The sequence below is a fragment of the Leucoraja erinacea genome, unplaced genomic scaffold, assembly GCF_028641065.1.
Source record: "Leucoraja erinacea ecotype New England unplaced genomic scaffold, Leri_hhj_1 Leri_84S, whole genome shotgun sequence".
Taxonomy (NCBI): Eukaryota; Metazoa; Chordata; class Chondrichthyes; order Rajiformes; family Rajidae; genus Leucoraja; species Leucoraja erinaceus.
This window is the reverse complement of record NW_026576784.1, coordinates 17,501-32,500: the sequence shown is the minus strand read 5'-3', so window position 1 is coordinate 32,500 and position 15,000 is coordinate 17,501. Positions and strand designations below refer to the sequence as shown.

The 15,000-nt window shown below is 47.4% G+C and overlaps 2 protein-coding genes across 2 annotated transcripts in view; both read right to left on the bottom strand.

The window, feature by feature from the left end:
• The window catches only part of LOC129694894 (uncharacterized), a 39,784-nt gene extending 33,404 nt beyond the window's left edge, over window positions 1-6,380 (bottom strand). Inside the window, exon 1 of the mRNA XM_055631646.1 lies at window positions 6,300-6,380. The gene's annotated coding sequence lies outside the window, so the exon portion shown is untranslated. The remainder of the gene's footprint in view (window positions 1-6,299) is intronic.
• Window positions 6,381-11,929: 5,549 nt separating this feature from the next.
• On the bottom strand, window positions 11,930-14,954 carry LOC129694896 (uncharacterized). Its single transcript, XM_055631650.1, has 2 exons — window positions 14,018-14,954; window positions 11,930-13,982 (listed from the first exon to the last, which is right to left on the bottom strand). The coding sequence occupies exon 2, from the start codon at window positions 13,807-13,809 to the stop codon at window positions 12,877-12,879; it is 933 nt and encodes a 310-aa protein (XP_055487625.1). The 5' UTR covers window positions 13,810-13,982; window positions 14,018-14,954; the 3' UTR covers window positions 11,930-12,876.
• Between the last annotated feature and the right edge of the window lie 46 nt (window positions 14,955-15,000).

Genomic DNA, 15,000 nt, shown 5'->3' with positions numbered 1-15,000 from the left:
CCTTTGTGATCTGTTCCGCTAGATCTCGATGTTTTTGGGGGTCCATGCAACTTTTTCCTCGGTCGGGCATTGGTTTTGGTGTGTCCCTGGTCAGACGAGGCCAACTCTTCAGTATCAGCTTCAGCTTCAAGTTCCGGTTCATCACCCGCTTCCTCGGGGATGTTCCTGTTCTGGGCATCGATTTCAGCCTCCCACGTTCTGATATGCGGATATCGTCGCTTGTCTGATATCTGTTTGTTGGTCTTGGATGTCAGAATCTTGGTGGGAAGCGGGGGGGGGGAGAATCAACACTCTACATAAAAACAAAATGGGAAGCAGAATTAAAGATTCAAATAACAGAAGAAGAATGGTATCAAATGTGTGAAACACAATGTTCATCCACAAGCACACTAGTATGGAGAGAATTTTGCTGGAAGAATCTCTCGCTTTTTATAACACCCAAAATAAAAAGGCAGACAACTTGCTGTCCAACAACACCTTTGGAGGCTGTGTGGGAGTACGGAGGCAGACCACCCGCATATTTTCTGGAACTGTGTAAAGATAAGGCCATACTGGGAAAATGTTAAATATATCTTGGGTTATACCTTGAAAATAAGTACTCATGTTTGAGTGAGGGTGGGGGAGACAGCCTACCTGGGGGCAGCGACAGCGGCCGGGCCTCTGGCACAAAGACCGGTCCTGTTGCTCAGAAGGGTAAGGGAAAGAAGAGGAGGGCAATTGTAATAAGGGACTCTATAGTCAGGGGGTCGGATAGGCAATTCTGTGGACGCAGACAGGAGACCCGGATGGTAGTTTGCCTCCCTGGTGCCAGGGTCAGGGATGTGTCTGAACGTGTCCAAGAAATCCTGAAATGGGAGGGAGAGGAGCCTGAGGTTGTGGTACATATAGATACCAACGACATAGGTAAAAAAAAGAGAAGATGTCCTGAAAGAAGAATTTAGGGAGTTAGGTAGAGAGTTAAGGAGAAGGACTGCAAAGGTAACAATCTCGGGATTACTGCTTAAAGCTTCTATTTAGATACACCAGTCAATCTAATTATTTCATGCCTACAAAAGATCCAATAAAACCATCCTCTTTTGGCGAACGTCTGAAGAATGACAACTGGGGTTTCCAACAGATCTTTATTCAAAAGTTCGATTTCCAGTTTACAGGTTCTTCAGACACGTCTGCCCACATCGGTGGTCAGCGCTGAACTAACGTGCGCAAGCAAAAACCGCGCGAAACAAACGGCCACTCCCGAGTCACGTGATCGCGGCTTCCGAATGCCGGGTTCGATATCTGCGTGCGCTAGCAGGCGCCGCTACATGGCCCCCCCCAGAATCCGCGGTAACGGAAACGCACGGGTAAACGGACGGTTCGACCGGAACGTGTGGTTCGAGGTTGCGGGGCGAACGTAACAATAGGGACCTGTAAAACAGGACCGGAGGGGCACGAAAAACACGAACGAGGGACGGGCGTAACAAAGGGGGGGGGGGCCGGAGAAACATAACCGGGGGTAACAGGTGCAGAGGGCGGTAAAACAACAGGTGGACGTCCTCTACACCGTGGAGTAGCCACTGTCACTGGGCTATCCTCGTCAACGTGTGCTGGTTTAAGATGGCTCACGGAGACGAACTCCTCCTTGCCACCCAGGTCCAACATGAACGTCGAGACACCAGTACTGAGCACCTTGTACGGACCCTCGTACACCCGCTGGAACGGCGAGCGTTGAGCATCTCTACGAAGTAAAACATGAGCACAATCCCGTAACATAGTAGGTACATGCACCAAAGACAAACCATGCCGGGAAGTGGGAATTTCGGACGTGAATTCGGAAATGCAAGCGAGGTGCCGCTGCTGTCTGGCAGACCAGGGGTCAGATACCTTGGTCAAAGTGAACGTTAGTGGCTTGTGATCTGTGAATGCGGTGAACGCGCGCCCCTCCAGGAAATAACAAAAATGGCAGATCGCTAGGTAGAGTGCGAGGAGTTCCCGGTCGAAAGCGCCGTACTTAACTTCGGGGGCTTGCAGCCGCCTGCTGAAAAATGCCAGTGGCACCCAGCGACTACCTTCACGCTGCTCGAGGACGGCGCCTAACGCGACGTCGGAGGCGTCCGCGGTGAGAGCCGTTTGGGCTGACGCCCTAGGGTGCTCCAGCATAGTGGCGTTGGCCAACGCGGTCATAGCCCCCTCGAACGCCTTCTGTGCCTCCTTGGACCAGACCTGGTCCTTGGGCTTACCGGCAAGGCATTGGAACAACGGCCGCACAATGGCGGCTGCAGACGGGATGAATCAGTGGTAGAAGTTAACCATCCCGATAAACTCCTGTAGACCCTTGACCGATAGAGGCCTTGCGAAGCGACGGATAACGTTGACTTTCTCGGGCAGTGGCTGTGCACCGTGGGAGGTGATGTTGTGACCCAAGAATGAAATGGAATGCAATCCAAACTGGCACTTGTCAGGGTTGATCACCAACCCGTGTTTGTGCAGCCATTCGAAGAGTAGGCTGAGGTGCCTGACGTGCTCCGCCAGCGAGCTGCTGGCCACCAGAATATCATCCAGGTAGATGAATATGAACAACAAACCCCGACCGACCTGATCTATTAACCTTTGGAACGCCTGAGCAGCGTTCTTCAGGCCAAAAGGCATTTTGAGCCATTTGAAAAGGCCGAAAGTGGGTAATGGTGGCCATTTCAGGGACGTTGTCGGGGTGGACCGGGATTTGATTTTACCCGCGAATAAGGTCAACCTTTGAGAAAATAGTCGCACCTTCCAGATGAGCCGAGAAATCCTGGATGTTCGGGACTGGATACCGATCGGCTGTGGTTACTGCGTTCAAACGCCTGTAATCACCGCAAGGTCACCAACTCCCGGACACTTTGGGCACCATGTGTAACGGGGAAACCCAGGGGCTATCTGACCGCCGGACAATCCTTAGGTCCTCCATAAGTTGGAACTTGTCTCGTGCGATGCGCAGTTTATTGGGCGGAGACGGCGCGCACGGGAGTGAACCGGTGGGCCCTCGGTGGGAATGTGGTGGACCACGCCATGACGGGGGCACGGACCCGTCGAACCGGGGCGTGAGCAACCCTGGGTAGTTGGTGAGCAGGGCTGCGAAAGGTTGCTGGATCTCAGCCACCTCGACCAGTTGCTGGATCTCAGCCACCTCGACCAGTTGCTGTATGGGCGTTGCGGATTGCACGGCTTAGCAGGGCGTGGGTCCGACACAGGGACCATGTGTCCACCTCGTATATCAACTAACCATACGTGGGTTTTGAATTACATTTTACTCAGATGCAAGCCAAGGAATGGCATAATTGTTAGCTGTTAATTAAACATAATCAACCTCAGCAAATTGACAATATCCTATTGAAAGGGAGTGGGTGTTTAAGCTGTCAGGCCATTTTATTATTTGCCAAAATATACATCTCAATAGCATAATGATAGAAAAGTTATTTTTCCATGCACCACTCGTAAGTCTAGAGATTTTTTTAATGATAAATTAAGCTTCAGAGAGTTTCTTTTTGCATGTAAAAACCCACTTCACAACCATGGGCGATTTTAAAATTTTACAGCCAAATTGATCACTTCTGAAACTTTTTAGATACCAAGGGAATCAAGGAAAAACACAAATATTGCGTTGGTGATGGGGAGCACCCACCAGCGGCCCGACCGACCTCTCTCAGCACCCACCGGTGACCCGACAGCCTGACCGATCCTTCGCAGCATCCACCGGCCAACCGACAGCCCGACCCTAACTCTGCATTTGTTATTTATCAGTTTTATATAACAGTTCATATCATAACTTTATAAAGATAAATCAATTGTAAAACAAAATGATCAGCAAGGTTACCATTACCTTAATTCCTTGGAAACCTTGCTATTGTTTTGATGTAATGAGGAGGGAGCCATGATCCCAGAATACTCGCTGCCCAGTGACCAGGAAACAAAGCGCGTGATTGAGGTTGGACAATTGACCTGGACGATGACACGTTGGCCGGGCTCGCGTCAACGAGCTGCAGGTCTAAAAGACATACGACAGAAGAAGAAGAGGTTGGACGTTAATTGACCAATGTCAAACGTGCTTTGATTGGACAATTACTATTTAGAAAATTTGAGGTTTTTCCTCATATTTTAAAAATATGTGCAGGTTTTGTTCTTGACGAGTTTCAGGTATGATTTATACAATATTTTTACTCAATGTTAAAAAGTCAGGTAGTTTCTGTGATTTAGGTCAAAAACTTAAACGAGAAAGCACCTCAGGTCACAGCCAAATGAGAGATACCTGAGGGTGACGAGGGGGATTTTGTGGGAATCATTGAAGATAGAAACATAGAAATTAGGTGCAGGAGTAGGCCATTCGGCCATTCGAGCCTGCACCGCCATTCAATATGATCATGGCTGATCATCCAACTCAGTATCCCGTACCTGCCGTCTCTCCATACCCCCTGATCCCCTTAGCCACAAGGGCCACATCTAACTCCCTCTTAAATATAGCCAATGAACTGGCCTCAACTACCCTCTGTGGCAGAGAGTTCCAGAGATTCACCACTCTCTGTGTGAAAAAAGTTCTTCCCATCTCGGTTTTAAAGGATTTCCCCCTTATCCTTAAGCTGTGACACCTGGTCTTGGACTTCCCTAACATCGGGAACAATTTTCCTGCATCTAGCCTGTCCAACCCCTTAAGAATTTTGTAAGTTTCTATAAGATCCCCTCTCAATCTCCTAAATTCTAGAGAGTATAAACCAAGTCTATCCAGTCTTTCTTCATAAGACAGTCCTGACATCCCAGGAATCAGTCTGGTGAACCGTCTCTGCACTCCCTCTATGGCAATAATGTCCTTCCTCAGATTTGGAGACCAAAACTGTACGCAATACTCCAGGTGTGGTCTCACCAAGACCCTGTACAACTGCAGTAGAACCTCCCTGCTCCTATACTCAAATCCTTTTGCAATGAAAGCTAACATACCATTCACTTTCTTTACTGCCTGCTGCACCTGCATGCCTACCTTCAATGACTGGTGTACCATGACACCCAGGTCTCGCTGCCTCTCTCCCCCTTTCCCAATCGGCCACCATTTAGATAATAGTCTGCTTTCCCGTTTTTGCCACCAAAATGGATAACCTCACATTTATCCACATTATACTGCATCTGCCAAACATTTGTCCACTCACCCAGCCTATCCAAGTCACCTTGCAGTCTCCTAGCATCTTCCTCACAGCTAACACTGCCCCCCAGCTTAGTGTCATCCGCAAACTTGGAGATATTGCCTTCAATTCCCTCATTCAGATCTCTAAGCCCAATCTTGCTCCAAGTTCTCTGTGACTTTCCACACCTGGCGCTGGAGAAGCTGTTCAGGAACAACGATGGGATTTCTTCTGGCCCGGATCTCTTCCAGATGGCGTGAAGGGGAAGGTTTGAAACATCTGCCGACTGATGTGGTCACCAGCTGTTTGCGAGGAACTTTCCCACCGAAGACTTGCTAGAAAATGCCACTGGGGCACATGATGACTCAGAGCCCGACGAGTTTGACAAATTTCTCAAGCGTCGTGGATTCTCCCGTACAGCCCCAAGAGGTATTGGACGTATACTTGTCCCATTACACCCGTATACCTGTCCCATTACACCCGTATACTTGTCCCATTGCACCCGTATACTTGTCCCATTACACCCGTATACCTGTCCCATTGCACCCGTATACCTGTCCCATTACACCCGTATACCTGTCCCATTGCACCCGTATACCTGTCCCATTACACCCGTATACCTGTCCCATTACACCCGTATACCTGTCCCATTACACCCGTATACTTGTCCCATTACACCCGTATACTTGTCCCATTACACCCGTATACCTGTCCCATTGCACCCGTATACTTGTCCCATTGCACCCGTATACTTGTCCCATTACACCCGTATACTTGTCCCATTACACCCGTATACCTGTCCCATTACACCCGTATACCTGTCCCATTACACCCGTATACCTGTCCCTTATCCCCATTACACCCGTATACCTGTCCCATTACACCCGTATACCTGTCCCATTACACCCGTATACCTGTCCCATTACACCTGTATACCTGTCCCATTACACCTGTATACCTGTCCCATTGCACCCGTATACCTGTCCCATTGCATCAGTATATCCGTCCGTTTCCTCAAGCGCCCATTGCCTGATCACTCCAGAGGCACAGCGCGCAAAACCCAGAGACAGATCCCCCCCCCCCCAATGTCTATCCCCCTCACAGTCCCCACCCTGACCAACAACCCCAGGTATTGGCAGAAATTCACTACTAAATAGAGACACGAGTACATACCAGTGGTCCCTGTTAAACTCCTTCAAGTAGGCCCAGACCACAACTTTAGTGAATAAACCTTAATGAGGGGAAGGGGATAGACTCGGCTTGTTCTCGCTAGAATTTAGAAGATTGAAGGGGGGATCTTATAGAAACTTAATTAAACATAATCAACCTCAGCAAATTGACAATATCCTATTGAAAGGGAGTGGGTGTTTAAGCTGTCAGGACATTTTATTATTTGCCAAAATATACATCTCAATAACATAATGATAGAAAAGTTATTTTTCCACACACCACTCGTAAGTCTAAAGATTTTTTTAATGATAAATTAAGCTTCAGAAGAGTTTTCTTTTTGCATGTAAAAACCCACTTCACAACCACGGGCGATTTTAAAATTTTACAGCCAAATTGATCACTTCTGAAACTTTTTACATACCAAGGGAATCAAGAAAAAACACAAATATTGCCTTACCTTTGATGAAATGCAGTGAGCAAACGCGATAATTCCCAATATTTTCAATTTCGATATCTGCACGGCCAATGTTCACCAAGCGCTTTAGCTGCTGTTGTCCCTCCAGCTCTTGCTGCTCTTTACCTTCATCTCACTTCACTTTTGGAATTCTGAAGTTGGGTATGATGTCTCTCACGCTTACCCTGACTTCCACAATATTTTACTGTGCACAAATTCACCATTTTGGCGGTTTCTAAAAAGGTAGGAAAGTACACATTTCATGTATTAACAACATATACCGGAAGATACTTTTTTCACACAGAGATTGGTGAATCTCTGGAACTCTCTGCCACAGAGGGTAGTTGAGGCCAGTTCATTGGCTATATTTAAGAGGGAGTTAGATGTGGCCCTTGTGGCCAAGGGGATCAGGGGTATGGAGAAAAGGCAGGTACGGGATACTGAGTTGGATGATCAGCCATGATCATATTAAATGGCGGTGCAGGCTCGAAGGGCCGAATGGCCTACTCCTGCACCTAATTTCTATGTTTCTATGTTTCTAAGATGCGATGTCCTCCAGATGGATTGAGTGGTACCGTGCGTCAAGCCCTATGACCTGGTGACCATACGTGCAACTGCCCTATATATGACGTGAATATGGCTGTAATTACATTATATAAAAATAATATGATGAATATAATTGTGAGGGTGCATTTTGAATGAGGTCCGGCTCCTGAACCAGCCTAATTAATGGGTGAGGGCAGTTTCTGTGGGTTCCCCCATTTACTGAACCCCACTGACTGCCAGTGTACAGAGTGGGGGTCATGGGCATAGTGGGACTGGGGCAGTGCCAGGCTGGGGGAAGGCGAAGGCATCTTCCCCTGACAGGAAAATGCCAAACCCTAACTCCCCCCCCCGCCCCTTCCAGAGCAGCCCACGGCTGGAGCTGGAGCCGCTTTGGGATCGGCTGCGGGCTCCGTATGTGTGGTCCCACAGCGCGTCCACCTCGGCCAGCATGCCCTTCTGGATCATCGTGGTGATGGGGAGCAGCATCATCGTGGTGATGGGGAGCAGCACTGCCCTGCACACTGCCCGGGCCGCCTTCTGCACCCCCATAGCACCGCTCCGTCATTCCGCCACTCGCTCGCTGCAACACCGGCCTACCCACAGCCCGACCACGCGCAGCATCCCGACCACCCATTCGCACCCACCAGCGGCCTTCGCACCCACCAGCGGCCCGACCGACCTCTCTCAGCACCCACCGGTGACCCGACAGCCTGACCGATCCTTCGCAGCATCCACCGGCCAACCGACAGCCCGACCCTAACTCTACATTTGTTATTTATCAGTTTTATTTAACAGTTCATATCATAACTTTATAAAGATAAATCAATTGTAAAACAAAATGATCAGCAAGGTTACCATTACCTTAATTCCTTGGAAACCTTGCTATTGTTTTGATGTAATGAGGAGGGAGCCATGTTCCCAGAATACTCGCTGCAGGTAGTTCAGGTAGTTTCTGTGATTTGGGTCAAAAACTTAAACAAGAAAGCACCTCAGGTCACAGCCAAATGAGAGATACTTGAGGGTGACGAGGGGGATTTTGTGGGAATCATTGAAGATCTCTAAGCCCAATCTTGCTGCAAGTTCTCTGTGACCTTCCACACCTGGCGCTGGAGAAGCTGTTCAGGAACAACTTGATGGGATTTCTTCTGGCCCCGGATCTCTTCCAGATGGCGTGAAGGGGACGGTTCACTAAGGAAGACATAAATAATCAGCCGGAAATAGCAGGGGACCGCGGGTCAAAGGAGTTGGAGGAATTGAGTGAAATCCAGGTTAGCCGGGAAGTGGTGTTGGGTAAATTGAATGGATTAAAGGCTGATAAATCCCCAGGGCCAGATAGGCTGCATCCCAGAGTACTTAAGGAAGTAGCTCCAGAAATAGTGGATTCATTAGTAATAATCTTTCAAAACTCTTTTAGATTCTGGAGTAGTTCCTGAGGATTGGCGGGTAGCAAACGTAACCCCACTTTTTAAGAAGGGAGGGAGAGAGAAAACAGGGAATTACAGACCAGTTAGTCTAACATCGGTAGTGGGGAAACTGCTAGAGTCAGTTATTAAAGATGGGATAGCAGCACATTTGGAAAGTGGTGAAATCATTGGACAAAGTCAGCATGGATTTACAAAAGGTAAATCATGCCTGACGAATCTTATAGAATTTTTCGAGGATGTAACTAGTAGCGTGGATAGGGGAGAAACAGTGGATGTGGTGTATCTGGACTTCCATAAGGCTTTCGACAAGGTCCCACATAAGAAATTAGTATACAAACTTAAAGCACACGGCATTGGGGGTTCAGTATTGATGTGGATAGAGAACTGGCTGGCAAACAGGAAGCAAAGAGTAGGAGTAAACGGGTCCTTTTCACAATGGCAGGCAGTGACTAGTGGGGTACCGCAAGGCTCAGTACTGGGACCCCAGCTATTTACAATATATATTAATGATCTGGATGAGGGAATTGAAGGCAATATCTCCAAGTTTGTGGATGACACTAAGCTGGGGGGCAGTGTTAGCTGTGAGGAGGATGCTAGGAAACTGCAAGGTGACTTGGATAGGCTGGGTGAGTGGGCAAATGTTTGGCAGATGCAGTATAATGTGGATAAATGTGAGGTTATCCATTTTGGTGGCAAAAACAGGAAAGCAGACTATTATCTAAATGGTGGCCGACTAGGAAAAGGGGAGATGCAGCGAGACCTGGGTGTCATGGTACACCAGTCATTGAAAGTAGGCATGCAGGTGCAGCAGGCAGTGAAGAAAGCGAATGGTATGTTAGCTTTCATAGCAAAAGGATTTGAGTATAGGAGCAGGGAGGTTCTACTGCAGTTGTACAGGGTCTTGGTGAGACCACACCTGGAGTATTGCGTACAGTTTTGGTCTCCAAATCTGAGGAAGGATATTATTGCCATAGAGGTAGTGCAGAGAAGGTTCACCAGACTGACTCCTGGGATGTCAGGACTGTCTTATGAAGAAAGACTGGATAGACTTGGTTTATACTCTCTAGAATTTAGGAGATTGAGAGTCGATCTTATAGAAACTTACAAAATTCTTAAGGGGTTGCACAGGCTAGATGCAGGAAGATTGCTCCCATATAACCATATAACAATTACAGCACGGAAACAGGCCATCTCGGCCCTACAAGTCCATGCCGAACAAATTTTTTTCCCCTTAGTCCCACCTGCCTGCACTCGTACCATAACCCTCCATTCCCTTCTCATCCATATGCCTATCCAATGTATTTTTAAATGATACTAATGAACCTGCTTCCACCACTTCCACTGGGAGCTCATTCCACACCGCCACCACTCTCTGCGTAAAGAAGTTCCCCCTCATATTACCCCTAAACTTCTGTCCCTTAATTCTGAAGTCATGTCCTCTTGTTTGAAACTTCCCTATTCTCAAAGGGAAAAGCTTGTCCACATCAACTCTGTCGATCCCTCTCATCATTTTAATGACCTCTATCAGGTCCCCCCTTAACCTTCTGCGCTCCAGAGAATAAAGACCTAACTTATTCAACCTATCTCTGTAACTTAGTTGTTGAAACCCAGGCAACATTCTAGTAAATCTCCTCTGTAGTCTCTCTATTTTGTTGACATCCTTCCTATAATTGGGCGACCAAAATTGTACACCATACTCCAGATTTGGTCTCACCAATGCCTTGTACAATTTTAACATTACATCCCAGCTTCTATACTCAATGCTCTGATTTATAAAGGCTAGCATACCAAAAGCTTTCTTTACCACCCTATCTATATGAGATTCCACCTTCAAGGAACTATGCACGGTTATACCCAGATCCCTCTGTTCAACTGTATTCTTCAATTCCCTACCATTTACCATGTACGTCCTATTTTGATTTGTCCTGCCAAGGTGTAGCACCTCACATTTATAAGCATTAAACTCCATCTGCCATCTTTCAGCCCATTTTTCCAAATGGCCTAAATCACTCTGTAGACTTTGGAAATCCTCTTCATTATCCACAACACCCCCTATCTTGGTATCATCTGCATACTTACTAATCCAGTTTACCACACCTTCATCCAGATCATTGATGTACATGACAAACAACAAAGGACCCAACACAGATCCCTGAGGCACCCCACTAGTCACCTGCCTCCAACCCGATAAACAGCCATCCACCATTACCCTCTGGCTTCTCCCATTCAGCCACTGTTGAATCCATCTTGCTATTCCTGCATTTATACCCAACAGTTGAACCTTCTTAACCAACCTTCCATGAGGAACCTTGTCAAAGGCCTTACTAAAGTCCATATAGACAACATCCACTGCTTTACCCTCGTCAATTTCCCTAGTAACCTCTTCAAAAAATTCAAGAAGATTAGTCAAACATGACCTTCCAGGCACAAATCCATGCTGACTGTTCCTAATCAGACCCTGTTTATCTAGATGCTTATATATATTGTCTCTAAGTATCTTTTCCATTAATTTGCCCACCACTGAAGTCAAAACTAACAGGTCTATAATTGCTAGGTTTACTCTTAGAACCCTTTTTAAACAATGGAACAACATGCGCAGTACGCCAATCCTCGGGGACTATTCCCGTTTCTAATGACATTTGAAATATTTCTGTCATAGCCCCGGCTATTTCTACACTAACTTCCCTCAATGTCCTAGGGAATATCCTGTCAGGACCTGGAGACTTATCCACTTTTATATTTTTCAAAAGTGTCAGTAGTATCCATAGCTACTCTACTATAGTTTCCCTTACCTCACATAATTCAATATCCTTCTCCTTGGTGAATACCGAAGAAAAAAAATTGTTCAATATCTCCCCCATCTCTTTTGGCTCTGCAGATAGCTGTCCACTCTGTCTCTCCAATGGACCAATTTTATCCCTCCTTATCCTTTTGCTATTAATATAGCTGTAGAAACCCTTTGGATTGACTTTCACCTTACTTGCCAAAGCAACCTCATATCTTCTTTTAGCTTTTCTAATTTCTTTCTTAAGATTCTTTTTACATTCCTTATACTCCTCAAGCACCTCATTTACTTCATGCTGCCTATAATTATTGTAGATCTCCCTCTTTTTCCTAACAAGATGTCCAATTTCCCTTGAAAACCAGGGCTCTTTCCAATTTTTACTGTTTCCTTTCAACCGAACAGGAACATAAAGATTCTGTACTCTTAAAATTTCCCCTTTAAATGTCCTCCATTTCTCTTCTACATCTTTCCCATAAAACAAAATGTCCCAGTTCACTCCTTTTAAATCATCTCGCATCGCATCAAAGTTAGCCTTTCTCCAATCAAAAATCTCAACCCTAGGTCCAGTTCTGACCCTCTCCATAGTTATATTGAAACTAATGGTATTGTGATCACTGGACCCGAAGTGCTCCCCAACGCATACCTCCGCCACCTGTCCAGTCTCATTTCCTAACAGGAGGGCCAGCACTGCCCCTCCTCTAGTAGGTACCTCTATGTATTGCTGCAAAAAACTATCCTGCACACATTTTACAAACTCCAACCCATCCAGCCCATTTACAGAATGTGTTTCCCAGTCTATGTGTGGAAAGTTGAAATCTCCCACAATCACTACCTTGTGCTTACTACTAATCTCTGCTATCTCCTTACATATTTGCTCTTCCAATTCTCGTTCCCCGTTTGGCGGTCTATAATACACCCCTATAAGTGTTGCTACACCTTTCCCACTTCTCAATTCCACCCAAATAGCCTCCCTAGATGAGCCCTCCAATCTATCCTGCCAAAGCACTGCTGTAATATCTTCCCTGACTAGCAATGCAACACCTCCACCTCTTGCCCCTCCAATTCTATCACACCTGAAGCAACGAAATCCTGGAATATTTAGTTTCCAATCACAGCCCTCCTGCAACCACGTTTCACTGATCGCCACAACATCATACTTCCAGGTGTCTATCCAGACTCTAAGCTCATCCACCTTTCTTACAATGCTCCTAGCATTAAAATATGCACATTTAAGAAAACCCCCGTCTCTTATTCTCTGTTTATTTTCTTTTTTTTCTTTCTCCTCTTGTGTCCGAGTGCTTCCCATTTCTGCTTCCTGCCTCCCATTCTGTCTACTACCTTTCGCTATTTGAGTCCCTCGCCCCAACCATTCTAGTTTAAAGTCTCCCCAGCTGCCTTTGCAAATTTCCCCGCTAGGATATTGGTCCCCCTCGGGTTCAAGTGCAACCCATCCTTTCTGTACAGGTCCCACCTTCCCCAAAAGAAGTCCCAATGATCCAGGAACTTGAATCCCTGCCCTCTGCACCAGTCTTTCAGCCACGCATTTATCCTCCACCTCGCTCCATTCCTACTCTCACTGTCGCGTGGCACAGGCAGTAATCCTGAGATTGTTACCTTTTTGGTCCTTTTTCTTAACTCTCCTCCCAACTCCCTAAATCCTCCCTTCAGGACCTCTTCCCTTTTTTTCCCTATGTCATTGGTACCTATATGTACCACGACCTCAGGCTCCTCTCCCTCTGATTTAAGGATATCTTGGATGCGTTGAGACACATCCGAGACCTTGGCACCAGGGAGGCAGACCACCATCCTGGTCTCCCGACTGCGTCCACAGAATCGCCTATCCGACCCCCTAACAATAGAGTCCCCAATTACTATTGCCCTCTTTTTTTCCCTAGCTTTTGGAGCAACAGGGCCGGTCTCTGTGCTGGAGGCCCGTCCACTGTCACTACCCCCGGGTAGGCTGTCACCCCCATCCGTACTCAAACAGGAGTACTTATTTGCGAGGTGTACCGACATTGGAGTACTCACTCGTTCCTGCCTCTGCCCCTTGCCCTTCCTTAACGTGACCCACATGTCTCTCTCCCGTGGTTTTGGAGTGACCACCTCTCTATAACTCCCCTCTATGACCTCCTCACTCTCCCTGATCAGAGCGAGGTCATCGAGCTGCTGCTCCAGGATCCTAATACGGTCCCTTAGGAGCCCCATCTCGCTGCACCTGGTGCAGATGTGGATGTCTGGAGGGCCATCCGAAACCATGACCTCCCACATCCGACATCCAGAACAGTATACTGCTCTGACTGTCATTCTCCCGCCTTACCCTGGATCTGATACCAGTATAATACAATAGAAACTGCTGGGAGAAATCAGCAGGTATCCGACTCACAACAGCTGCTCCCTCGTGACCTTTAAACTGCACCTTTATTATATAAACAAAAAGCACTGTACCTTTAGCCCACTGTACCCTTAGCCCACTGTACCTTTACTAAAGCACTGCACCTTTAACCCACTGTACCTTTACTAAAGCACTGCCCCTTTAACCAGAAAGCACAAATGCTAACCTGAGGTTGCACCCAATCAGCTGCTTCCTCTAGTCTGCTTCCACCAATCAGCGGCTTCCACCAGAACCCTCACTATGGAGTGTGGAACGTTACGGATTTCGGTAAAAGCCCTGACCCTCCTCCACTGCTCTCCAACGGTCCTGGGCCTCTGTGAAAACAAGCCCCGCGCCCGATTTATATACTCACCGCCCTGACCCTCCTCTACTGCTCTCCAACGGTCCTGGGCCTCTGTGAAAACAAGCCCCGCGCCCGATTTATATACTCACCGCCCTGACCCTCCTCTACTGCTCTCCAACGGTCCTGGGCCTCTGTGAAAACAAGCCCCGCGCCCGATTTATATACTCACCGCCCTGACCCTCCTCGACTGCTCACCAACGGTCCTGGGCCTCCCGATGTTGGGGAAGTCCAGGACAAGAGGTCACAGCTTAAGGATAAGGGGGAAATCCTTTAAAACCGAGATGAGAAGAACTTTTTTCACACAGAGAGTGGTGAATCTCCGGAACTCTCTGCCACAGAGGGTAGTCGAGGCCAGTTAATTGGCTATATTTAAGAGGGAGTTAGATGTGGCCCTTGTGGCTAAGGGGATCAGAGGGTATGGAGAGAAGGCAGGTATGGGATACTGAGTTGGATGATCAGACATGATCATATTGAATGGCGGTGCAGGCTCGAAGGGTCGAATGGCCTACTCCTGCACCTAATTTCTATGTTTCTATGTTTGAAACATCTGCCGACTGATGTGGTCACCAGCTGTTTGCGAGGAACTTTCCCACCGAAGACTTGCAAGAAAATGCCACTGGGGCACATGATGACTCAGAGCCCGATGAGTTTGACAAATGACAAATTTCTCAAGCGTCGTGGATTCTCCCGTGCAGCCCCAAGAGGTATTGGACGTATACTGTCCCATTACACCCGTATTGTCCCATTACACCCGTATACC